Raw genomic sequence first — 26,206 nt, 5'->3', positions numbered from 1 at the left:
GTAACCCACATTTTACGTCGAATAAATTAGTTGATTGTTTTGATTACCTAATTTAAACCGGCCGCCTATGTAATAAAGTTAAATAATGCATTTTTACCCCGTTTATGAAAATATGTAAGTATTTTAGAAAGCCTGTAACAAGGAAAATAAAATAATATACAAAATGTCGCAAAATATCGACAGATTCTAACGAAGAACTAGTTACGTCACTGCATTCTACGTGAAAACTGTACAGGACACCGTTTTTACCTTATCGATAAGTTATAAGATAATCGAGATACAAAGGGAATCGAAAAATGTTATAATTTCAGATTCGCCCTGTATATTAGAAAGTAAGAGCGCTAGGACATTTCTGTATGTAGCATCTTTAGTTTCATAAAAAAGTAACATCGTAATGTGAAAACCGCATCTTTGTAGCTCGACTCATAAACGAGAAACCCTGCAAAACACACGAAAATGGGACACCCTGTACAGACGTACTGCCAAATCAAGAAATCAACTACGAATGAAACCCAAGATCGATTTATATATTTTAGTATTTTTTGTATTCGTGATAATTCCTTTGCTACTTCCTCCAAAAACCGACAGTACAGGGAAGGAGCGTTTCGAGGAAGTAAACGGACGAAGGAGCGTTTTGACGAAGGAACGAAGGAACACACAGTCGCATAAATCGACAATTTCCCATAGTAAATATATGATTTTTGGACGAAGGGACGCGAGGAAGGAACGAAGTGAAGTAGCGAAGTGTGAGTATGGGGCTTTACTGTAGACTTGCCCAATAAATTGTTTTTTCTACGATAAAAAATAATAGTAAAATATTGTGTTACTAGGTTAAAATAATTATTTTATTTTGTTATTGCTAATAGAGGGAGTCTCATTCGCCGGAGATGAACAAGGTTTGGAACAAGATATTGAAACTGCATTTACTAATACACTTAAAATTTGATATTTTATTTAATAAAATAAAGTAAAAAAACACTTTTTGATTTTTTTAATCGTTATTTTTATGGGAAAAGCCATCTTGTAATAAAAAATTATGCCGGTTTTTATTTTATTTCACTATCCTCCCTCAATTTACTTTTTTTACAATGCGACAAATATGTAAGTTTTATTGTTTTTTTTAATTTATTAAACAATTATTTTAATTTCCTTAAAATACTGTCGGTCGATCGGCACGCCGCGCCACTGGAAAATGACCTCAAACGTCTAATCTTTGTACACACCTACATTGTTGCCATCGCGCAGATACCTTATTTCCTTCTCTATCCATTCTCTCTCGCACTCGTTGATTTTCGCAAACCAATGTGTGATGAAGTTTTAGAGTGTTTTATGAACGGATCATATTGTATCTCCCGAGTTTAAATATATTTAACTAAACGTTCTCCAACCCAGTGTGAGTACATATCAATGTAAATTGTATTTTTTTTCCGAGTGGTATTGCTTTCTGGTGTGACTTTTGTCTTTCTGGGCCTGAAGATGGGAATTAAATGAATCCCGAAACATGTCGCCCCAATTTTAAATCAAATTAAATTTTGAAATAAACATCTTAAAAGATTGTGAGTTTCTTGAGTAACCTACCCCTCGTCAGAGGTTTTACACTTAAATATCTTTGTTTATAGTACAAAAAAAACATAAAAATATTTTAATGTAACATGAGCGTCCTCTTTGACCTCATATCTTGTGAAAAACACTGGAGCACAAATATCAAACAGAATTTATGATATGAAGCTTTTTCTTTCGGGACACATTGTAATATTAAATAATCTTTTATTAGGCTAAAGGGGGCGCAGCAAACGGTCTATCATACATGTTCCGAATGTGACTACCAAACACCATACAGGTCAAATCTTAGACAACACGAGAAAGTTCACTTGGCACCGGAAGAACAACAGATGTTTGCTTGTGCGCACTGTGATGTAAAATATAGAAGAAAACATAGCTTACAATACCACCTTGATAATAATCATACGGATTTGAGGTAAATATATTGCTAGAAAGTATAAGAATTACACTACTATAATGTACCACCATATGATTACATGCACGCAAATTAAATATGAATTTAGTGTTATATTCAAGTCATTCCACATCTTGTTAGTCGTAAATAAGAAATAAAGTTAATTGATATCATTTATACCGGGTGCGCGTCAAAAGTGGCTCACCCCCTATAACTTTTTTATTTTTTCAGATAAAAAAACGAAATTTGGTATGTTCGTATATGACATAAATTAGGATTGATTGACGTATTTAATCGTTTTTGGTCCGTTCCTGTTTCACCAGAAATGACTATAACTTTTGATTTTTTAAATGGCACCCTTGGTATTTTTTACTTTATTCGATAGAAAATGACATTCGGAATAGAATGACATATCATATGTCAACTTTTGGCAGTTTCGGTTAATAAAAAATTGTATTGTAATATTCAATCTAGATTGCCAAGGTCATGTTAAAAACACTAATTCTTAATCAAGGAGCCTTGGAAAAATAGATTTGATCGTCTAATGTTTTAGTGGCTTGTCCTGGGCAGTTAGAAAATGCACAAATCGTATTTTTAATCATATCTCAATTTTTTCAAACGGAACGAGGGTGGCTCATTAGTATATTTGGAAAAAGCATTTTTTTACGAATAATTTGATACCACACACTTGGTATTTCCAGTCAAATTATCGTTACGAACCGCTAGTTATAATTTCAAATAAACCATATGCGAAAATGTCAAAACTTGACATATGATATGTTATTCTATTCAGAATGTTATTTTCTATCGAATAAAGTAAAAAAATACCGAGGGTTCCATTTAAAAATCTAAAGTTGGTAAATCTCTCTCTCTCTCTCATATGTAAAGGGAACGTCAGATCAAAAGATCAGGCGAATAGCCAAAACGTATAACATTAAAACTGTCTTCAAATCTGGATCGACGCGTCCTAACACAAACAAGGCCGGAATCATTGAAACAAGAGAAAGAATGCATCTACCAGGTACCTTGTGAATGCGGTGAGTCTTATATTGGGGAGACTAAACGTCCTCTTAATGTACGACTTTAGGCAGCACAAAAAAACATGTACAAAAAGGTGAAACCATGAAGTCAGGTATTGCGGAACGTGTTTGGTCAAAACAGCACAATATAAAGTGGTCGAAAGATCGGGTGGTCCGCGGGGACCCTCATTGGAAAAAGCGTAAATTTAAAGTCTTTTTTACAGCAAACAATAATAACATCTTTAGACTTTTTCCAGGTCCGTTTTATTCGATCAAAGGGTCTTATTTTTTTTATCCAGCTTGAGTTTAAAAAGGGATTTATTTAATTGTAACAACGATAGATGCACGAATCGGAGACGAATGTTTGAGTAAGACTTTGACAAGACTATAATATTTTAAATAAATATTCTTTTAGTAGATCGAAGGAAGTGCAGAAAAAGGTTAGCACATGCTCCATATGTGGCTACCGAACACGACATTTGCCAAACCTTAGACGACACGAGGCAGTGCATTTAGCACCGGAAGCACGACAACTGTTCCCTTGTGTGCATTGTGACAAAACATATAGGAATAAATTCACCTTACAACTTCACCTCAACCGTGATCATATTGAGTCCAGGTAAATTTATTGTTAGTATTTTAATACCACCTTTATTAAAGTACACCATATTGTTCAATCTCGCATTAGTAGTACCAGACAGTGGCGTGCATTACATATAGGCAAAAAAGCATTGCCTACCCTTCCATTTATTCAAGACAGACGCAAAATAAAAATATATTTATCTGATCAATTTTCATTATATATCTACCTACAAATCCTACAATGCGACCTACATTGTTTTATTTTTCTAAATAGTAAGTTAGTATTGTGTTTATTACGGTTGCAAAGCCAGAAACATAATACAAAACAAACGCCACCTGTTCAACGTCTTATTATTCCCTAAAAAACGCATCCCATTATTCGAAATCGAACGCACGGCCGCAACTTAACATTACATGGATATGGACAAGCAAAAGCAATGCGTTACCGCAGCACGGATGCACCCGATGTCTCGATGCCGCTGATGCGGTATTGCCAGTTCCGATGTTATTACAGAACTATGTAAGAAACAGTCCATATTTATACGGTCAATTTTAAATATCTGTGTTTTAGAAAGATTTGTATTATGCAGCAAATCAGAAATTTGCTTGTCTGTCATCTGTATTTGTTTCCAAATGATTTCATTTATTATTTTATTTGACTGTAAAATAATTTTGGCACATAAAATCTATTAGGCAGTGGCAATTGGAAATCTGGCAATATTCTGTACGGTTATTGTTTTAGCCAAATACGTTCAAATAAAATATACGGAGGGTACCGCTTAAATTCCTGTCCCGATGTTGAAGGATGGCTATAGAATGTCAATGCATTTCCTACATAAGTCTATCCTTGTTCGGGAGGAGGTTTTCTGCGCTTGCTCGATCTGTAAGCACTTTGATTGGACAGTTCCAAATCATATGATATGTTTTGTTTTGGTTTTATTTTTATTTATTTTAAGTTGAGGTTAAAGACGTTCTAATAATTGAATTAAATCTTTCGAAAAATTGGAAGCTTTTTGTTAAATATTCTGAAATCAAATAATTTGATAATGTAACATTATGCGCATATTTATCAATTGAGATATTTTAATCGTATCCAACATGTTATGGCAAAACACTTTTTCAACCAAAAGTTTTCAGATATCTTCGATTTAGTTATTTTCGAATGTTTATTTTGTTTATATCTATTACAAACTCAAGGAGCAACAGTTTTTTACAAGTAGTGTTAATTTTGATGCTGGTGCAATACTTCTACTCGTTAAAATAAGTTTATTATAAATATTACAGACATTTAAAAAAATAGGCTATGGAATAGGTATATAAAAATTATTTTATATCTGTCTCACAATGGGGGGCTCCTAGTAGCGTAATAGGTATCTGCAGTGCGATTCTGTAAACATTTCCCTGTCTAGTGACTCATCAATCGTATACAAATAGCATAGGCTCGATAGGAAATTTCTTGCTACAGAGCTTACAGAATCCCATTGCTGATTTCTAAAATTCTTTTTCTAGATAGGCTTCCCGCATCGTAAAAACTCCTATTTTATGGTATGTAATTAGTATTCTGAAGGTATTAAAATATTTTAATATCAATATAGTTTTTTCACTGAAACTCGACTTAAATCTTAATATACATTATTCATATTGTCGTTTTAGAGATTGTGCTTTTATACTTACTATTATGAAAATTTACTGAATAAAATATATAGTTGCAATCCTTTTACTGAACTCCTTAATTTCTTGTTTTATGAGGGGATAATTTTTGCTTATTTAGGTACTAATTTTAATTAGACTATTTTTTAATGAACTCATTTATATTTATATCATATCGTTCTAAGTAGACTTTGTTGTGTTAGACAATTATTATTAAATAAAACGAATGAAAAAAAGTCACAGGTACGATATTTTTTTTTTAAATTCAAAAAATAATTTAGTAAAACCACAATTATTATATTGTGGGTATATACATATGAAAAAAAATATATGGGCGGCCATCTTGAAAAAATGACAGTTTAATGACATGTCAAAATTTCAAAGTCAACTGATTTTGATAAAAATCGATATATAGGATGGCCATGGGCTAAAATGAAAGAAAAAAAATTGAGCTGTCAAAGTTGTCCGATTTTGATAAAAATCGATATATTGGATGCCCCCTACCCCATAGTCGGTTTTCATTTTATTTATCTCACATTTGAACTGTCAAATTTGACAGCTGTCGTTTTTTTTTAAGTTCTCCTTTTTTAATGAAAATCGATATACATATTATTAGGATGCCCATAGGAAGTTATTTAAGAAAAAAAAATTGAGTTTAAGTGTGTGGCACTGAGAAACCAGCATAACTAAAAAGTAGAAAATAAATTTTAGAAAAAAAAACTTTTTTAGAAACAAGCTTTTATTTAAATACACTAAAAAGAAAAAATAAACTTTTTCTTTAAAACTTTTATTATGAACTTATAACGTCATTATACAATTTTAATATTATACCGTGCTGGCAACTGTTACTCTTGGGTCGGTATTTACATGTGTGGAAGTATATCGCATAGGGATCTTACTAAGTCGGAGTGAGAGAAATGCGACGGAGTGCTGTTGCGGCGTTGCCGGTACGCCTTTTCCTATGAAATAAAGTAATATCACGATCGCAAACCGCTTATTTTTAAAAGAATTTGTTTTCGAAAAGATAACTAGATAAAATCATTAGAAATGTTTCTGAGCATCTGAAATGGAATTATAAGGATATCTTTAAGGTGTCATTTTTTTATAACGAGAAACCGTCAGTAATCCCGATAATTTTAAAATTCACCTTTTTAACACATAACACGCCATAGCTCAAGAAACACTTTAGATATTGAAACTTTTTTTATTTTGAAGATAGGATCTTTTACAATATGTTTACATAAGAAAAAATCAATAAGGTTGTTTTTTTTCCATTCAAAAATTGTAAACAGTCCATCTATTTACTTTTAGAGCATAGCAATTTTCAACAGTCGTGTAATTTTTTTATTGATAAAGATTTTCACTTACTGTCTACGAAGAAAATACAGCAGAAATATTAAGAAAGTTTTTGAAAAAACTACAATCAATTATTTCTAATAGATTTTGAGATATCAATTTTTGAATTCAGAGTTCTAATAGCCTGACCACTGTCGAAAACCAACTCAATTCCACTTATTTTTACCAAAATGCAAGTGTTTCTAGCTTGCACCTAAAAATTTTCAAGCTATAGGGAAAATTACAACGACTCGTTAATAAATAAACAAATAAGTATCACGAGACTTAATTAAATCGTGAAGCTGAACGCATGATGTACACCTTTCCCTAGAACTTTAAGCACTGACAGAGGTACTGATTGGGTCGACCGGTCAACTGCGACAAATCTGCTATATCCCCTCCACTTCTCTTAGCAATGTGCACAGTTTCTCGATTCATTTCATACGTTTGACAACCTGTTTACTGTTCTCTGTTTGTTCAGTACATTATAAACGCATTGTACTCTTCTTACATACGGAAATCTCGACCCAAGACTAACCTTTGCCAGCCCTTAGTATAAAAGCTTGTCGCGAGATTTCTCTACATCGATAAACAACAAGTAAATTAACTAAAACCTGTATCTACCCTGTCTCATTTTCAAAGTTTGTGTTATGATAGACCGCTAGACCAAGAATTACAAGATAAAGTTGTCGTACCAGATTTTTATGAGTGCAACTGTACACTCAAATCTCGCGACAAGCTTTTATATAATATTTTTAAAATTGTGTAATGACGTTATAAGTTCATAATAAAAGTTTTAATGAAAAAGTTATTTTTTTTCTTTTTAGTGTATTTAAATAAAAGCTTGTTTTTAAAAAAGTTTTTTTTCTAAAATTTATTTATTATTGAATACAGTAAAATTTCCACTTCGGCATCATCTGATTCTTAGTAACAATAATTGTTTCCATGGCGAATCAGACATTTTTATGCAGACGTTTTTATACGGTCGCAGAGGTAAGTCACTGAAAAACTGGTCCCAATTTGCGAACCACCAAGCAGCACGTGTGGCGCGGCGCGTAATGCCGGTCGCGCCAGGTCATGTTACACGCGATACACGCGACTCAATTTACGCCTAGCCCCAATAGTTTCTTACGCACTACTACTATAATGTACCACCATATGATTACATGCACGACACGTGAGCAATATAAAAAATAAATATGAATTTTATGTTACATTCAAGTCATTCCATTATTAGTCGTAAATACAAATTAAAAGTTAATTGATAGCATTTGCTGAAAAACTTTTTATTTATCACAAATGACCACTAATAAATCTTACGTATTATTTTTATAATCCTTTATGTTATAAAAAGGATATATGTGCGTATCTTTTCGTAATTAGTATTCTAAATATCTACAGAGTCTTAAATAAGTCCAAATATTTCCAAGGCTGGTAGATCTCGATAAAAGAAACATATTTTCTCTTTGCCGTTTATCAAATAACCGAAACTCCAAAATAAGCGAGTTATTTTACTTTGGAAATTTCCAAAAAAAAATTTTTTCCTTAAATTTTGAGATCCGTTTTTAAATAAAAACTAAAAAAAATCCGAAAAATTAAAAAAAAAATCCCCGAAAAAAAACCTTTAAAATAGTGTTTCTCAGGTCGAAATATACTACCTAGAAGACTTTGAACAAGACTATAATATTTCAATATTCTTTTAGTGGATCGAAGGAAGTGCAGAAAAAGGTCAGCACATGTTCCATATGTGGCTACCAAACACTACGTTCGACAAATTTAAGACGACACGAGGCAGTGCATTTGGCACTGGAAGCACGACAGTTGTTCCCTTGTGTGCATTGTGACAAAATATATAAACATAAAATCAGCTTACAACTTCACCTCAATCGTGATCATATGGAGTCCAGGTAAATTTATTTGTTAATATTTTATTACCACCTTTATTAACGTACATCATATTGTTCAATCTCGGATTAGTAATACCAGAAATTTTTTAAACTTAGAAACCAAAAATCAAGTTGTAACAGTGGCCCAAAATGATAGTTGCGAAATCATTTGGAAAATATGAATAATAAAAGAGCCACAGATGGTTTTAATGAATCCTGTAATTAAATCAGTAGCAAACCTTATACTGTATGTTCCCGGATTGTCTTTCAAGAGGAAAAACTTATTTATTATTGACATTTTGAGAAAAATGCATTCTTCATAGACATTTTTGCTTGTTCTAAAATGGTTAATCCCGTTTATACTATTTCAAATTTCCATACCGGATTAAAGAAAATAAAAAAAACATGAGAATTTAGTCGAATTTTTCGAAAGTCCTAAAAATCAAAACGCGTTTCTATGGTAATATAATTTCTTTTTCATTCTTTTATAGATTGTTATTCATAGAATTTTAATTAACGTCATATTTTTTGCTGTTTTAAAATGTTAAATGAGCACAAAATTTATTTGGTTCAATGCTACAGAAAGGGTGATATTTATCGAAAAATGTGACACTTTAACAAGAGCAAAAAAAATATAACGTTAACCAAAATCAAAGATCAAAATTAATAATATCCAGAGAGAAACTAATAACTAAAGTGAGAGGGCTTGTGGAATAGAGCATTTCGTAGACAAGTTTATTTTGTCACCGCGCATCCCAGACGCGCATAGCGTTTAGGCGGTCAAAAAAGGAAGTTTTCAACTTTGCAAGTTAAACATTTGACAGGATTAATTAGATTGTCAGTAGCTTTTTCTATTTCTTAGCTCTAGAAGGAGATAACAAAAATCTGTTGATAATCGGAGTAATAAATTGTTTTTGACTGAATGTGCCTGGTTTTTTAGCTTGTCAGAAGAGAAGATTATTGTCATTAAAGATTATTTCAGATTCTACGAGTATTCGGCATTTTCGTTTTGTGGTTGAGATCCAGACAAAACGTTTCGTTTAAAGGTAAGTTTTATCTCGGTAATTATTTTAACATACCGAATAGTAATAGTGAGTGCACATAATAATCACCTGTTCACTCCCAACCAAGTTAGATAAAAAGATATTGAAGATCGCAGCCTTGAGTTGGAGTATGGCAAGGAGTATGGAGTTAAATAAACTCTATGTTCCTAAACAGTATTTTATTTATAGGTTTTAATGCTTTAAAGTCTAATAATAAATTTTCGTTGTCAACAAAATAATCTAAAAAAACTACGAAGATTTCTTATCATAAACTTGAAAGATTAAGATTCGGTTCAAATATATAAATTTTTGGCACCAGTATATAGATATGAATGCAACCTACTATATCGATAATGCGCTCATAGTTCGGGTTAGACGCCAAAAGCCGCGCCACCAACACAGTCTTCAAAAATTAACGTTGATCGGTCTCTCTCACTTTAGTTATTAGTGTTCTCTCTGATAATATCCATCTATCAAACAGTGAAATCGAAATTATATTACCACAGAAACGCCTTGGATTTTTAGGACCTTTAGGACCATTTTAGGACTTAAGCTGGATATTCATGTATCCGTTGTACGACGATACGTTGATACGATATTAATTTTATTGGTTGAATTTAAAGGCTTCGATTGGTTAACCGTTTCTAACCAATCTAAGTCTTTAAATTCAACCAATAAAATGAATATCGTATCAACGTATCGTCGGATAACGGATGCATGAAAATCAAGCCTAATTCAACCATATTTTCATGTTTTATTTAGTTTGCTCTAAAACATTATGGAATTTTGGAAAAGTATAAACGATTTTGAAGCGATAGCTCAAAATACGCTAATCTTGAACCAGCACTAAAAACACGCGCAAACAACTGAATTTGAAGGAAATTTTGTCTACTTTTTTTTCTACAGAAGTATCATTTCTGAAAAATGTATATTTTTGGAGTTAAGCGCAAAAAAAGCAATTTTTTTACGTTTTTGGCATTTTTTTCAATGTTCCGTCACAAAATTTTGTTAGCAACCATCAGATTCGGATTCAGCACCTCAAAAAACATAAAGAACATAATAAATCAGAACTATCCCAAAATTTTCCTCAAAAAAATACAATTTTACCATACTATTGGACGCTACTTGGATTTTAAATCAGTTGGTATGATCCAAACCAGACGATGTTTGGTCAAAACAGCACAATATAAAGTGGTCGGAAGCTAGTTGTCCATAAGGAACCTCTAGCTTGAGTTTGAAAAGGGATTTATTAATCGTCTATGAATTGTAACAACGATACATACACGAATGTTTAAGCAAAACTTTGAACAAGTCTGTAATTTTTAAATATTCTTTTAGTAGGTCGAAGGAAGTGCCGAGAAAGGTCAGCACATGTTCCATATGCGGCTACCAAACAGTATATTTGCCAAACTTTAGACGACACAAGGCAGTGCATTTGGCACCGGAAGCACGACAGTTGTTCCCTTGTGTGCATTGTGACAAAATATATAAGAAAAAAAGCACCCTACAACTTCACCTCAATCGTGATCATATTGAATCCAGGTAAATTTATTTGTTAATATATTAATACCACCTTTATTAAAGTGCATATTGTTCAATCTCGCATTAGTAATACCAGAAATTTTTTAAACTTAGAAACCAAAAGTCGTAACAGTGACCCATAATGATAGTTGAGAAATCATTTGGTAAATATGAGTAAAAGAGCCAGATGGTTTTAATGAAGCCTGTAATTAAATCAGTAGCAAACCTTATACAGTATGTCCCCGGATTGTCTTTCAAGAGGAAAAACTTTTTTTTTATTGACATTTTGAGAAAAATTCTTCATAAACATTTTTGCTTGTGCTAAAATGGTTAATTTCGTTTATAATAATAATAATAGCTCCCGTATACAGAGGAGACCAGGCTACTAGTAACATAGCAGGTTGCCGGACGAATTTGCGTTTATTCGTACTCGAGATTCACTGCCGGGGGAAGCGCGGAAGCGCCTCGTATCTAGTCGGCTGGTCAGGCAGTACGCAGTTACAGTTGTGCTTGGACGGGTCGGTCGTTACTCTTGACAGACTAGGAACACGACGCGAGGAGTGCCGAGTAATTATTATTTTCATTTTAAGTGTTTACCTTCACTTAAGGTAACATTTAAAATAAAAATACTATTATTTGAGCGTGTTTACAAGCCAAAACTTAAAATAAATAAATTCTCTAAACCCAAAACTCATTTCTAAAATTAAAAACTACATCAATAAAATATAAAAAAAAACTAAAATCTTGAACAATACTGGCATTGTGAGCAGGGCAACCATCTTGTTGAAACCAAACATTGTGGAATCTTTCTCCCAATAACTCACGAATCCTAGGGACAATCTGCTGCTGTAACAAGTCTAAATACTTTGCAACAGTTAAATTACCCTCTATAAAAATGGACCAATCACATACTCCCCTACAAAACCACCCCAAACATTTAGCTTTAAAGGGTATTGCGTGCGTACCTCAAAATATCTGTGCAAATTTTCCCGAGGCCAATATCGTACTTGTGTAGGGTTATGACGACTCAATAAAGGAAAACTTGATTCGTCGGTGAAAACTATACACCGAATAAAGTTTTCATCTAAATTGGCCTTTTCCATTACAGATTCACAAAACGTCATACGCCTAAATTGGTCTTCATGGAAGATTTCTTGAGTTTTGCGCGCTTTATACGATCGGTATCCATTCTTTTTAAGGACTTTTAACCCTGCTAGGTGAAGAATCTGTTACTTCAATTTGATTACTTGAAAATGTGGGATTTTGATCCGCGGTAGCACAAATGAACACTTGCTTTAACTCCTGTTCTTCATTAATCAGCACATCAAGCTTTTTGTGGGGACACGCACTCATGTGTTTCAAAATTATTAATAACTCTTGAGTAGGTAAAGATGGAATTGGCCTGTTTACAAAAATTTGTGGAAAAATTGTTCGTATATCCCGATAAGACCTATTTTGGAGACACCATTTTACAATTTCAATTTTCTCACATACTTCGTAAACATCCATTATTTTACTTAAAAAATAAATTTTACACGAGAGCTGTCGCGAGAATCTGTGTATTCGTTTTGGCTATTAAAACACTAATAAATACAAATTCTGAAACATTCTTGTCACATATCTACCTATTTTTATTTTATCGCATTTTTTCGCCTACTTTTTATCCGGCGGACGGGTATACGCTAATTCGTCCGGTTCTGCCTATGTTACTACTACGGTGGTCCGGTCTGTATAGCGTTTAACGCCTTGGGAGTAGCGAGGTACAGCTTGCCATACTAGAGCCGTTCGGTATACAAGGAAGGCAATGTGGCTAGCACTACGCTTCAACCGCCTATTATTACCTCAGGATTGTGAATCCCAAGTACTCATTTAAGGCTGAGTCGACCTAGGTACCCAAACTATTTTTATTTTAATAAAAATAGTCGGCTGATGAAATGCCGGGTGTGGGATTCGAACCCACTACCTTCAGGTTGGTAGACGAGAGCCTGTACCTCTACGCCACCGGGCACCTTTAATCCCGTTTATACTATTCGAAATTTCCATACCGTTTTAAAGAAAAATAAAAAAAATAAGAATTTAGACGAATTTATCGAAAATCCTAAAAATCATAACGCGTTTCTATGGTAATACAATTTCTTTTTCATTCTTTGATAGACATTGATAAAGGAAATAAATTTAGATTGGAATGCCCGTCAAAATTTTGGGTCGCGACCGTTGTACGCGATCTGGCGCTGCTATAGCGGTTGCTAAGAACAACCGCAAACAAAAACAGAAATAATTTTCACTTGTCTATGCTGATCTTGTCAAAGTCAGAACCTTCAAAAATTATAAAATCTTTCAAAATCTAAACCGCTCTCATTGAAAAAATTCCGAAAACTGTTTAAAGCGTCCATTTTCAAAGTAATTATGGGTATCTTGTGAGTTTGATTTAAGTTTTATTTACACAAACCCATGATAATTGTGAAAAAGTGGCATGAAAAACTTAGAAGGCTGTGAACTGTGAGCTGCAAAAACCATCGCGGATAGGTATATCATACATGCCCTTATATAAAATAAAGTTTCTTGTATGCAACACACTGTATTTTATTTATAAAATTAAAAGAAAAGAATAATAAATTTGAATAAACAATATTTGGCGATATAATTCCGGAAAAAGCCGAACCGCTCCGAAATTTTCAAAAGCTTTGATTCGCGACCGTTGCAAGAATAGCGCCAAATAGTGTTTACATTGTCTTTATGGGCACTTTCCAATCTAAACTTGTTTCATTTATCTACTGGGTGACAATTTGAAAACGAACAGTATTTAATATTGCCTCTACCGATGATAGTATAAAAATTTGGCGAAACACGTCAATTTACATATCAAGGGGGACAATTGTTGAGGCATTTGTTGTCGTGTTACTTTCAACCCCTTGACCCCCAGGGAACCTACCCCTAAAATTTTAAATAGCAACCCCTATTTCTTTTACCATTTTTATGTTTCTTATAGAATTCTACACAAACTGCATTATTTTTTTGTCAAAATTGTTATACTTAACCTCACAAATGAATGAAATGTATTTTATGTACATTAAAATTAATGCATCTCCTTGAAAAATTATGATAATGATAATGAAATACTGGAAGACTTACCTTTACTACTTTATGAATTTTTCAAAATGGGTTCCATTCTTCTCCAAGCGCAAGTACAACCGGTATTCACTTCATTCACACTCCTGTACAATTCTTTGTTGTAATTGTTCAATGGAGTCTGGTTGAGTTTTAAATACAACGGATTTCAAGTGGCCCCATAAGAAAAAATCCAGCCGTATCAGATCTGGTGACCTAGGTGGCCATTCTATGGGTCCCCTCCTACCAATCCACTGCACTGGGTAATGATTATCCAACCACTCTCTTACTGGGCGTACATAATGCGGAGGCGCTCCGTCCTGTTGGAAGTGCAGCAAATGCTCATCTAGAAAAAGATTTCCATTGGTGTCCCTTTGATTTTCTACCTCACGAATTTAAGAGGTTCTATAGCGGTATCTAACATTTCTGCGTAAATTTCACCATTTAGATTTTCATTAATGAAGAGAGGACCGATGATACTATTGCCTAATATACCCACCCAGACATTTATTTTTGAGGGTATTGCGTATGTCCCTCTCTAATAATGTGAGGATTGATGTCGCTCCAATAGCGTCAACAAACAGTTTTGTTTGTTGACCTTGCCATTTAAGTAAAAAGTGCATTCGTCACTGAAACAGATATTCTTATTAACCTGGGCTGAGTAATAATCTTGACTGTCATAATTTCGCAAAACTCAATACGTCTGTCCGGGTCATCGTCCTCTAATTCTTGAGCAATTAGGAGTTTGTATGGATGAAATTTGTGAAGCTTTAATACTTTCCTGACTGACTCACGCGACAGTCCAGTTTGATCTGCAACTTTACGAAGGGACGTAGTGGGAGCCATAGCAACTTCACCAAGAACCTCAATCTGAGCGGCTTCATTGAGCAGTCTTGTGGCTCATTCCTTTTCTTATTGCAAACAGATCTTGTTTCTTCAAATTTAGCTACTAACTCACGAATGTACTTGTGTCCAACATTTCTTTCACGGTCTTTCGTTGAATGCGGCCGCCGGCGCCGTTCTTGCAAAGCAGCGATTTTCAGCTCCGTAAATGAAAATAATTTCCACGCGTTCAGCAATAGTGTAAACAATTTTAAGAAACAACACTAATAATTGAAAACTATTGAAATTGTTTATGAAATTAACTTTCACAGCTTATTTCACCGATTCTGGAAGAACATGAAATAAATCATAAACACCAGAAGTCGGAAAATAAAGAACAAGTACCCTCTTATCATTTGTTCGAAATATCAGGAATAAGCAAAACGAGAATCTTGTTTTGTCGAAAACGAAAAAAAAATAAATTACTTTATGTTTTGTAGTGGCGATATCGAAGGCGAAATGTAAATAAATAGAGGAATTTGGAATGTATAGTATTGGTCGGTACAAACATTTTTAAATGAAGTTCTATGAGGCGGTGAATGCAATCCGTTTTAAAATTAGATATTAAATACATTTCATTAATTTGTGAGGGTAAGTATCACAATTTTGACAAAATAATAATGCAGTTTATGTAGAATTTTGTAAGGAACACAACAATGGTAAAAGAAATAGGGGTTGCCATTTAAAATTTTAGGGATAGATGCCCTGGGGCGCTATTCTGTACACGGCATCGATAATTGTTGGTATCGGTAAGTTACGACAGCTCTCGATACGTATTTGTATATAGTAAAAATGTGTTAATTGTTGTTGTTATAGTTACCGATCAGAATCGCAAATTTGTACCGACGAGGATCGGTATCTCTACCGTGCCCTTGTTAAACTCACGGTAGAGATACCGATAGTCGTCGGTACAAATTTGCTATATGTCCTATTAATGACAGATAAAACTATGACAACAACAATCAACATGACGCTCATTGGCCAAACGTACCGATAGCTGTCGGTAACTTAACGATACCGACGATTGTACAGAATAGCGCCCCTGGGGGTCAAAGGATTGAAAGTAACACAACAAATGCCTCAAAAATTGTCACAACCTCCCCTAATACGGCATATATCGTTGTTATATCTCTCGAATACTAAGTCGCCTTTTTCATTTTTTTTTCATTGTTTTCAGAAATGCTGATGATATACCTATTGAAGTGATATCGGAAGATTCTTTAAAAATTGAAATTGATGATCACACACCGCTTTCGGATGACTTTAAGTATGTTGTTTTTATAAATGTATTTTTACTCTTAAATTCATTTTCTTGGGACATTAAGTTCCGAAAACGCTGAATTATGTTTTCATTTTGTTTAAAAATCTTTATTTAGTCTATGGACAAAAGTTTCAGCCAACAATATAACCTTCATAAGTGTTATACCGGGTGCATCTTGAAAGTGGCTCCCCCCTATAACTTTTTTATTTTTTCAGATACAAAAATGGGATTTGGTACATACCATAAAAAATGGGATTTGGTCATTTTTGAATACGTCAATTAATCCTAATTTATGTCATATACTAACATGTATATGACATAAATTAGGACGTATTCAATTGTTTTTGGTCGCTTCCTGTTTCACTGTAATTGACTACAACTTTTGAATATTAAATGGCACCTTGGGTATTTTTTTACTTTATTCGATAGAAAATGACACTCTGGATAGAATGTCATATAATATATCAACTTTTGACATTTTCGCTTTAAAATAGTATTTTAAATTTCAATCTAGAGTGCCATGGCTGTGTTAAAAACAATAATTTTTAATTAGGAGCCTAACAAAACATACAATATACACAATGGCATAATATAATAATATAATGGTAATAATGTTATTTATTCATTTAGAAATGCTAAATTTGTATCTGTGACTAATGAAGTAAAATATTTTATTTACAACCATATAAGTAATGTTGACATTTCCGACTTTTTGAAAGTTGGCAAATGTCAGTTTTCTAACTTTTACTTCCTCCCGTGGACGGGAAGTAAATACAGAAAAATTAGGACGAAAACATTTTTTTAAAGATTTTATTTTGACAAAATGCTGCTTTAATTGCAACTTTTTTTATAGAAAACTCTTTTAAACAAACTATAATCGGTGCTACAATGTCCTGTTAGGTACATTTTGTATTAAAAGTATTAAAATAAAAAGTTTAAAACAACAAATAACTATTTATTCAAATTAGTTGTTACATTCGAATTATTATATACTTTGACGCTTTGACACTTATGGATATACCACCTTGTTGGTGTATTTTGGTAGTTGATATTGCAATTTCTTCATTTTTTCCTGTCGCATTTTGATTGCTATTTAAATTGTCCAGGATATCTTCATTATCAGAACTTTCCGACAACATTCTGGCTTTCTATGTTATATAAGTTCGAAAAAGCGAACGAGAAATTCAAAACTGTCACTTAGTTGTTTGTTTTGCTGTTGAAGTTTTGCGCCATAACAACCAGAGAGAAACTAATAACTAAAGTGAGAGGGCTTGTGGAATAGGGCATTTCGTAGACAAGTTTATTTTGCCACCGCGCTTCTCAGATGCGCATAGCGTTTAGGCGGTCAAAAAAGGAAGTTTTTAACTTTCCTAGTTAAACATTTGACAGGATTAATTAGATTGTCAGTAGCTTTTTCTATTTCTTAGCTCTAGAAGGAGATCGCAACTAAAATCTGTTGATAATCGGAGTAATAAATTGTTTTTGACTGAATGTGCGTGTTCTTTTAGCTTGTCAAAAGAGAACATTATTGTCATTATTGATTATTTCAGATTCCACGATTATTCGGCATTTTTGTTTTGTGGTTGAGATCCAGACAAAACGTTTTCTTTAAAGGTAAGTTTTATCTCGGTAATTATTTTAACATACCTAATAGTAATAGTGAGTGCACATAATAATCACCTGCACTCCCAACCAAGTTAGATCAAAAAGATATTGAAGATTGCAGCCTTGAGTTGGAGTATGGCAAGGAGTATGGAGTTAAATAAATTATTATGTTCCTAAACAGTATTTTATTTATAGGCTTTAATGCTTAAAGTCTAATAATAAATTTTCGTTGCCAACAAAATAATCTAAAAAAACTACGAAGATTTCTTCTTATAAACTTAAAAGATTAAGATTTGGTTCAAATATTATACAAATTTTAAATTTTTGGCGCCAGTATATAGGTATGAATGCAACCTACTATATCGATAATGCGCTCATAGTTCGGGTTAGACGCCAAAGGCCGCGCCACTAACACAGTCTTCAAAAATTAACGTTGATCGACCTCTCCCACTTTAGTTATTAGTGTTCTCTCTGATAACAACCAACCGGTAACTATAGATATGGAAATGCCAAAACAGAAAACGACCAATTTTCGCATATTTATTTTTTTATGTATAAACCAAAAATAATTAAAAATATACCAAACCTCGGAAGAAAGTTTTCATTATTGTCTCGAGATTTAGTTAATCTCTCAACAACTTTTTTTTTAAATAGAAAGTCATGAAGCTCCGGTTTTCAATAAAGTCAAGCATGATAACTTTAAGTATGTTTATTAAAATGTGTATTTAACTAGTGATGGGAACTATCGAATGAATTAGACTATCGAATGGTTACTGAATGAATGATTTCAACTATCGAATGGTTTTATTCGAATAAAATCATTCATTCATTTGTATACTAAAGCATATGTGACAACCTCGCCGTGCGACTAAATGGTTATCGTTGAGCCGTTGAGCCACGGCTATCGAATGCTTTTGATAAATGAAATTTAGTATTCGTTTGATTTTTGTGTGCGTCAGTGCATTATTAGTTCTTCCAAATTTTTATAACTTCGCCGTATAAATACTGTGCTATTTTTGCGTTTATTAAAATATTTAAAATACTAAAAGAGTAGTTTTTTTAATTGACGATTGTGTGCGTGTGCAGGTGGTCAAAATTTTTCCGAAAATTTGTGTGATTTTCCGTAGCCCGATCTTTCAATTATTTAATTTTATATGGTATATGGTCTATTTTTTATTGGGAAATTTTGAGAAGTAGCAATTTTTAAGAGAGAGATGAACTTACAATTAATTTTAAAAATACATATTTGTATTTTAGATGTTTTAATAATATGAATTAGTTGAACTTAATAATCATATTTAAGTAATGTGGTTAAGTAAATGGGGGGTTATCGAACTCAAACTATGGGGTGAGAAAATTAAATTGAAAGTTTTATACGTGCCAATTAAAAAAAAAGTTAACGATGTTTGTATTTTGTTTATGCTAATTCTCTTACATGTAGTTTTTTGCGAAGAAATATTTCATTTATTTTTTAAAGTAAATGCCAGTAAAAGTAAATATATTATTTTTAAATAGTAATATAAAGCACCTAATATAAATAATTTTGATATCTAATTTTTTATTTATATTTTCCTTCCATTACACTGCATGCTTAGAAAATTAATAAATGTTGACATTTCATGATTTTAAAATTTGTTGTTAATATAACAAATTAGTTCTGTAATTATTATTATTTAATAAACCAACGTTGCCAAAAAATTTAGAGACTATATTATTTTTAAATAGGATCTAATATAAATAATTTTGACATCTAATTTGTTGTTTATATTTTGCTACTACTTAAAAAATGCTTATATTAAATGATTTTAAATTTTGTTGTTAATAGGTATAACAAATTATTACTGTTATTATTATTTATTAAAAACATTAAAAATTAAAAAATAAAAAAACATTAAAAATAATTTTCCTACATCCAAAATAACAAGTATTATTGCAGTGTAACAACAGAATATTAATAAAAAAAATGCAAAACATATAGACATACTATCCCTAACTAACTAAAGACAAACAATAATATTCTTTGCTAATATCAACTAATACCAATATATGGCAACAGCGCCCTTCATAATGTATTTTCTGTGTAAATACTAGCACCTCAATAAAAAAAATAATGTGTCCCATCTTTATCTGACTCCGCAAAAAATCAAAGATGCCGCCTTCTTTCATAGCATTGCCACCGACCGCTGTCGGGTTTCTCGGAAAGAAACCTACATCGCCGGGCGACAACTAAAATCCAGTTAATATTTTATTATAATCGATCCTGACGAATAAATGAATTTCATAAATGAATGGTTTTTGCTGCCGAATTACTAGAATACAATATTTCAAGGCAGATGACGCATCTATTCGATAATTTTTATTCGAATAGTTTTCAACGAATGTTTTCTTACAAGCTATCGAATTATTCGAATGAATTGCAACTATCGAATGTTTCGATAGTATTCATTCGATAGTTCCCACTACTATAAATATTTAACTATACGTTTTGTATTCTAAATATTTTCTTATTGTTTCCAGATATGCTGATTCTGTAGTTTTAACTGACGAAGTGAAATCGGAATGTTCTGTAAAAACTGAAATCGATGATCACGCTCTGCTTTTAGATGACTTTAAGTATGTGTTTTAAATGTATTTTTACTGGAATATTTTTAACTATTTTTTTTGTTGACTAGTGAAGTTAAACCAGAATTTGTGAAAATTGAAACTGATAATGACCCTCCGATTTTGAATGAAGACATGCATGATGACTTTAAGTATGTTTAAATGTATTTTTACTGTACAGGGTGGTCGAAATTGGTCTGTTTTAACAGAGAAAACCCATTTCCTGACTAGATAGAGCAAAACCGACATAGATGTCATGGGCTCGATTTCTGAGACACATTTAATGTCGTAAACCGCCTGTTGATATTTTCACTGCCAACTGAGATACTGGATAATAATAAAAAATATAATTTTTTAAATGGAAATCATAGTTGGCTATGAACTTAGAAAAATGCTGGCGTTTAACCCTTTCCAACGACATAAAGTTAGGGGTATCTATTTCTAAGAATAAGAGAAATATTAGGTTTTTTATCTTTATATCGAAGCGGGCTTTGATTTTGTGTTGACCTATTTGCCTAATTATTTTTTATCACAATTTAATATTCTATATTATTATTTATCTGCATAATTAAATACTTTTGAAAAAGTAAATTTTCACACATTCTATTTATATATTATTAGTATTAGTAATTACAACTGAAATCAACACAATAAACAAAGAACAACACTAAAGAAACGTATTTTTTGAGTGACGAATATGGTTTTCTAAAAAAAAAATCAAAGATGTTCAAACTGAGCACCTCCTTCTTGAATGCACAATAAACATCATTTGCGCACAGAGTTACAACGATTTATTAGGTAAACTGGTCTATTAAGTCCAAAAGCTTGCCTATAGTAGCCTTATGCAATTCTTCTCTCGTCCCAATGGCTCTTCCATTATATATAAGGTTTTTTAATTTCCCCCATAAAAAAGTCGAAAGGAGTTAAATCACAGAACCTAGTAGGCCAAGATATGGGCCCCTTGTTCCAACCCAATTCTCTCTAAATTCTCCATTTAATAGTTTGGTTGTAACCCTGGCGTTTTAACTGTAATTGGTAATACTAATATAGAATGTTGATTTACCTTTTCAAAAGTTTTTAATTATGCAGATAAATAATAATATAGAATATTAAATTTTGATAAAAAAATAATATTAGGCAACTAGGTCAACACAAAATCAAGGCCCGCTTCGATACAAAGATAAAAAACCTAATATTTCTCTCATTCTTAGAAATAAATACACATAACTTTATATCGTTGTAACTTTATAAACTTTGTATCGTCGTTGATTTCCATTTAAAAAATGATATTTTTAATTATTTCTGACAAAAAGAGCAAGCATAGAAAAAAACTGACTACGCCACTGGATTGTGCCTAAAAAAGTGCCTTAATAACGTTTTTACAGAATTTTATTATTCCGCAAAATAAAAAAGTTAGGGGCAATTTTCAAAATGGTAAAAAATTCAATAGGACCCCGTATCTCAGTTGGCAATGAAAATATCAACAGGCGGTTTACGCCATTAAACGTGTCTCAGAAATCGAGCCCATGACATCTATGTCGGTTTTGCTCTATCTAGTCAGGAAATATGTTTTCTCTGTTAAAACAGACGAATTTCGACCACCCTGTACATGTTGAATTTTAAATATTATCCTATTGTTTCCAGAAGTACCGAAGATCTCTCTATAACTAAGAAACTGAAGTTAGATTTTATAAAAATGGAACCTGATGATAGATAGCACTCTGTTTTCGGGCGAATAAAGATAATAAGGCTGAACTCTCGGCTGAACCTCTCTATGAAGCCAGAGACAATCTGTATAAGGCTAGTAAAGAATTTATGCTCCCGCGAAGAGAGTGCGACACTTGCATAATTCTATAAAGAATTGTAGTAAGGGGCCAACACAGAACAGGAGCGACTAAATTAAGCACGCTCCAACGTTGCCATTATTCAAGGATAGTTCGATTCGTATCTTCCTAAACTGTCAGTAACTATTTTTTTACGAATAAACGTTAGCATATCCCACGAATATGGCGTTTTGGGTTAAAATTTCCCTTTTCCCTCTGGATCGTGAAATTTCCCATGCATCGGGAACTTCTCCACGAGTTGGCATCACTGGATATAATACTGCTAATCGGCTATGACGACCGGTGCACACATGAACGCATTAAACAACTCTCTGAAACGTCTAAAACGTATCGGTTCTTGAAAAAGCTAACTGGGAGAGTATTGAAATCATGGTTATAAAATCCCGCTTAAGATGGACTGGTCACGTATGCAGAATGCAAGAAAACCACATACCAAAATCTCTGCTTTACGGTGAGCTTGTAGACGGTAAGAGGAGGCCGGGTGGACAACTGAAAAGGTACAAGGACATTTTCCACGAAAACTTAAAGGGGATTAATATACAGAATGAGTGGGAAGAAGCAGCTCATAATAGAACTTGATGGAAAAGAATTAACTAACTCAGTATATAAACTCAGTGAACAGCGACAACCAAAAAGTAAAGAGGCAACAAAGCAATGAGATTTTTGAATGTCCGGAGTGCGGTAGGCAGATAACATCATGTATCGGGTTTTTCAGTCACAGAAAAGCTCATGAAAGAAAACGCCTTGTGTGACCATCTTCTGATGCGTGTCAAATACTCGTTAGCGAGTAATGGCAGTAGTATGTATGTACTCCCGTCAGACCCTGCGTGCTAATAAAAAATACCTGCCAAGTACACGAGTCGTCAGAATGCGCCTTTAGGTGTTGGTTTTAAAACACTTTTTCTTGAGGGCTTCAAAAAATTCTTGGCGACTGAACCGGTGCGAGACACCTAAAAATTTTTTTTCAGTAGTCTGGCGACGACGCGACGGCCGTTAATAATAAATATGGGATGGAAACTACACACACTCTAGCATCAAATCTGCTTACTACTTTTTGGTAACTATTGGTAACTCAAAAGATCTACATCATTCAATATATCGATTTTTGAAAAAAAGTTTGTTATCTGCAGCACAAAGGCACGAAGTATTTTAACAAATAATATATGTACCAGGTGGCCAACTAAGAATGGACGCCGGCTGTATCTCAGAAACTACTTATCGTATAACTTTGGGAAAAAAATTCTAATAAGTAAATCGACCAAGAGAAATCGCTGGAAATTATTTTCAAGTTCGAAAAATGTCCGCTAGGGGGCGTTTTTCTGATAGTCAATCAGAAAACAGGGTTTTGCTCAAAAATAGGCAGGTGAACAGGTATTTTAGATATTACTATTGTAATCATCGAGAAATTTCTAATTTTTTTGATATAGAGTTTTTTGCTCTATCTCATAAAATAAAGTGGTGGGGGAAGGTTAAACTTGCTTTTATTAAAATAGGGATAACTCTGGTTTAGGTTAACTGATTTAAACAAACTAGGGCTCTTTTAAAAGAGATTTTTTTCCTTAATGATCTCCAGTGTAAATTTTGTTTCCATAATTTTTTTCGTGGTAGCTAGAGGGCGCTGTTTGACATCATAACAGATATTGCGCTTTTGCATAAAAAATTTAAATAGGAGGCTATATTTCTCTTTGTACAGTTAAATAGAGCACAAAATTTCCAAGATATCAGCGAAAACCGTAACTTTTATCTTCTCTCTAACCGGAGATATTAAGAGAACAAATCATGTTAGGCTGTCCCTTAGGACTATATGGTCTAAAAATTATAGTAGTAGGCTAGGAAACAAAAAGAGGTAAATTGGTTACGTCAAAATATCAAAACATATATTTTAATTTCATTTTAATACCATTTAATTGTTATTGATGCATGTTCGTTCTTGATTCGACCCCATAAATTAAAACCCACGCATATTGAATTCGATGATCTAGCTGGCCATGGAAATATGCCGCTCCAGCGTCTCTATCTACTAAAGTAAGTGGTATCCAAGAAGCCCCACACATTCATAGCAAAATAAGCGACACAACTGCATCAACTACATCATCTACACCAACTGCATTCATACTTATGAAATTGCGACAAATGCAATTTCATCGTCATGGATCCCCTAACAAAATTGGCAATTCATCTCTTAGAAATTATGGATAGTTCACTTCATTCAGATAATCATTCGACATCCTAGAATTCCTGCCTAAACATGTATCGACCAACGATCTTGGTGCTAAACTACTTGCATCCAGGGTAGATTTGGACCAGTAGTGCATATTGTTAACATTCGCACCTTCGGGGCTATATGAAAAGTGACCCAAACGACATAAACCTTATAATATAATAATAAATACCACAAACAACAGGTAAAACACGAAAACAAGTGAAATCAAGGACGAACTTAGATTAATAGCTAAATGAGGTTACATGAAATAAACCCTTAGTTTTCGGCCGTACGAAATTTGGCCGTTTTCTGTTAAAAGCAATATGGCGGCACAAAATTCCTAGAAGTTTTAATAAAATTATTGATTGTCCGACTTTTGGACATTATAATGTATAATTAAAAAATTACCTATGTATAATTAACCAAGAAATTCGTAAAAATTATTTGGATGGACGATAATGTTACATAAACACGTTTAAAAATTTATGACGTCATGAAAACGACCGAAATTCGGATGCACGAAAACTGAACTTAAACGTTTTGATATTTTGACGTAACCAATTTACCTCTTTTTGTTTCCTAGCCTACTACTATAATTTTTAGACTAATCCTAAGCGGCAGCCTAACATAACTTGTTCTCTTAATATCTCCGGTTAGAGACAAGATAGAAAGTTGCGGTTTGCTCTGATATTTTGGAAATTTTGTGCTCTATTTACCTGCGCAAAGAAAAATATAGCCTCCTATTTAAATTTTTAATGCAAAAGCGCAATATCTGTTATGATGTCAAACAGCGCCCTCTAGCTACCACGAAAAAAATTATGGAAACAAAATTTATACTGAAGATCATTAAGAAAGAAAAGCTGTTTTAAACGAGCCCTAGTTTGTTTAAATCGGTTGACCTAAACCAGAGTTATCCTTATTTTAATAAAAACCAGTTCCAACCAAACTTCTCTTCTTCTATATCAAAAAAATTACAAATTTCTCGATGATTACAACAGTAATATTTAAAATACCTGTTCACCTGCATATTTTTGACAAAAACCCTGTTTTCTGATTGGCTATCAGAGAAACGCCCCCTAGCGGACATTTTTCGAACTTGAAAATAATTTCCAGCGATTTCTCTTGGTCGATTTTCTTATTAGAATTTTTTTCCCAAAGTTATACGATAAGTAGTTTCTGTGATACAGCCGGCGTCCATTCTTAGTTGGCCACCCGGTACATACCTTTGACAATCTTCAAAATAATTTGGTTTTGGAATATTGTATAAGCACTTGTAACTTCGCTGTCCTCTCCACTCTACACTACGCTGTACGCTTCATGTGGGGCGGTTAGCATATTTTTAAGATAAAAACACAATTTTCTTTTTTTTGTCACTTTCTCAGAACTTCGTAATTGTCACCAGCGACACTGATTGACATTTCCAAGAACCAATGGGAGTTGTACTAAATTTAAATTTGACAGCTGTTTGATTTTTGGACAAATCTCATTGGTTCATTTGACGTGTCGCTGGGGACAGTCGCTGTTCTGAGAACGGGCCTTTTTCTTACTTATTGTCTTCAAACATTTCAGTCAAAATGTACAATGTCATATGACTACATCAAAAAATTTGTAGCACACATAAACGAAACAAGTTTAGACTGGAAAGTAACCATCCTTAGGAAATTTTTGCTATTTTTTTACGGGGAAATTTGTAATACACAAAAATTTAC

The 26,206-nt window shown here is 33.0% G+C and overlaps 1 protein-coding gene across 9 annotated transcripts in view; it reads left to right on the top strand.

Moving 5' to 3' along the window:
• LOC115889167 (gastrula zinc finger protein XlCGF26.1-like) overlaps positions 1–22,455 on the top strand; it is a 56,352-nt gene extending 33,897 nt beyond the window's left edge. For 4 of the 9 annotated variants that reach the window (XM_030909121.1, XM_030909119.1, XM_030909118.1 and 1 more), the window contains 8 exons: positions 1,775–1,978; positions 3,392–3,595; positions 8,247–8,450; positions 10,811–11,014; positions 16,161–16,250; positions 20,367–20,462; positions 20,522–20,602; positions 22,095–22,455. In XM_030909121.1, the coding sequence (XP_030764981.1) occupies positions 1,775–1,978; positions 3,392–3,595; positions 8,247–8,450; positions 10,811–11,014; positions 16,161–16,250; positions 20,367–20,462; positions 20,522–20,602; positions 22,095–22,167 (1,156 nt within the window). In that variant the 3' untranslated portion in view covers positions 22,168–22,455. Of the gene's footprint in view, positions 1–1,774; positions 1,979–3,391; positions 3,596–8,246; positions 8,451–10,810; positions 11,015–16,160; positions 16,251–16,459; positions 16,514–20,366; positions 20,463–20,521; positions 20,603–22,094 lie in introns of those variants that run through there. The other 5 variants (XM_030909115.1, XM_030909114.1, XM_030909117.1 and 2 more) reach the window with 5 other exon arrangements.
• Positions 22,456–26,206: the final 3,751 nt, after the last annotated feature.

The sequence above is a fragment of the Sitophilus oryzae genome, unplaced genomic scaffold (genome assembly GCF_002938485.1).
Source record: "Sitophilus oryzae breed Bouriz unplaced genomic scaffold, Soryzae_2.0 scaffold_811_pilon_pilon, whole genome shotgun sequence".
Lineage (NCBI taxonomy): Eukaryota > Metazoa > Arthropoda > Insecta > Coleoptera > Curculionidae > Sitophilus > Sitophilus oryzae.
Note: the sequence above shows the minus strand (reverse complement) of the source record. Positions and strands in the feature narration are given on the sequence as shown.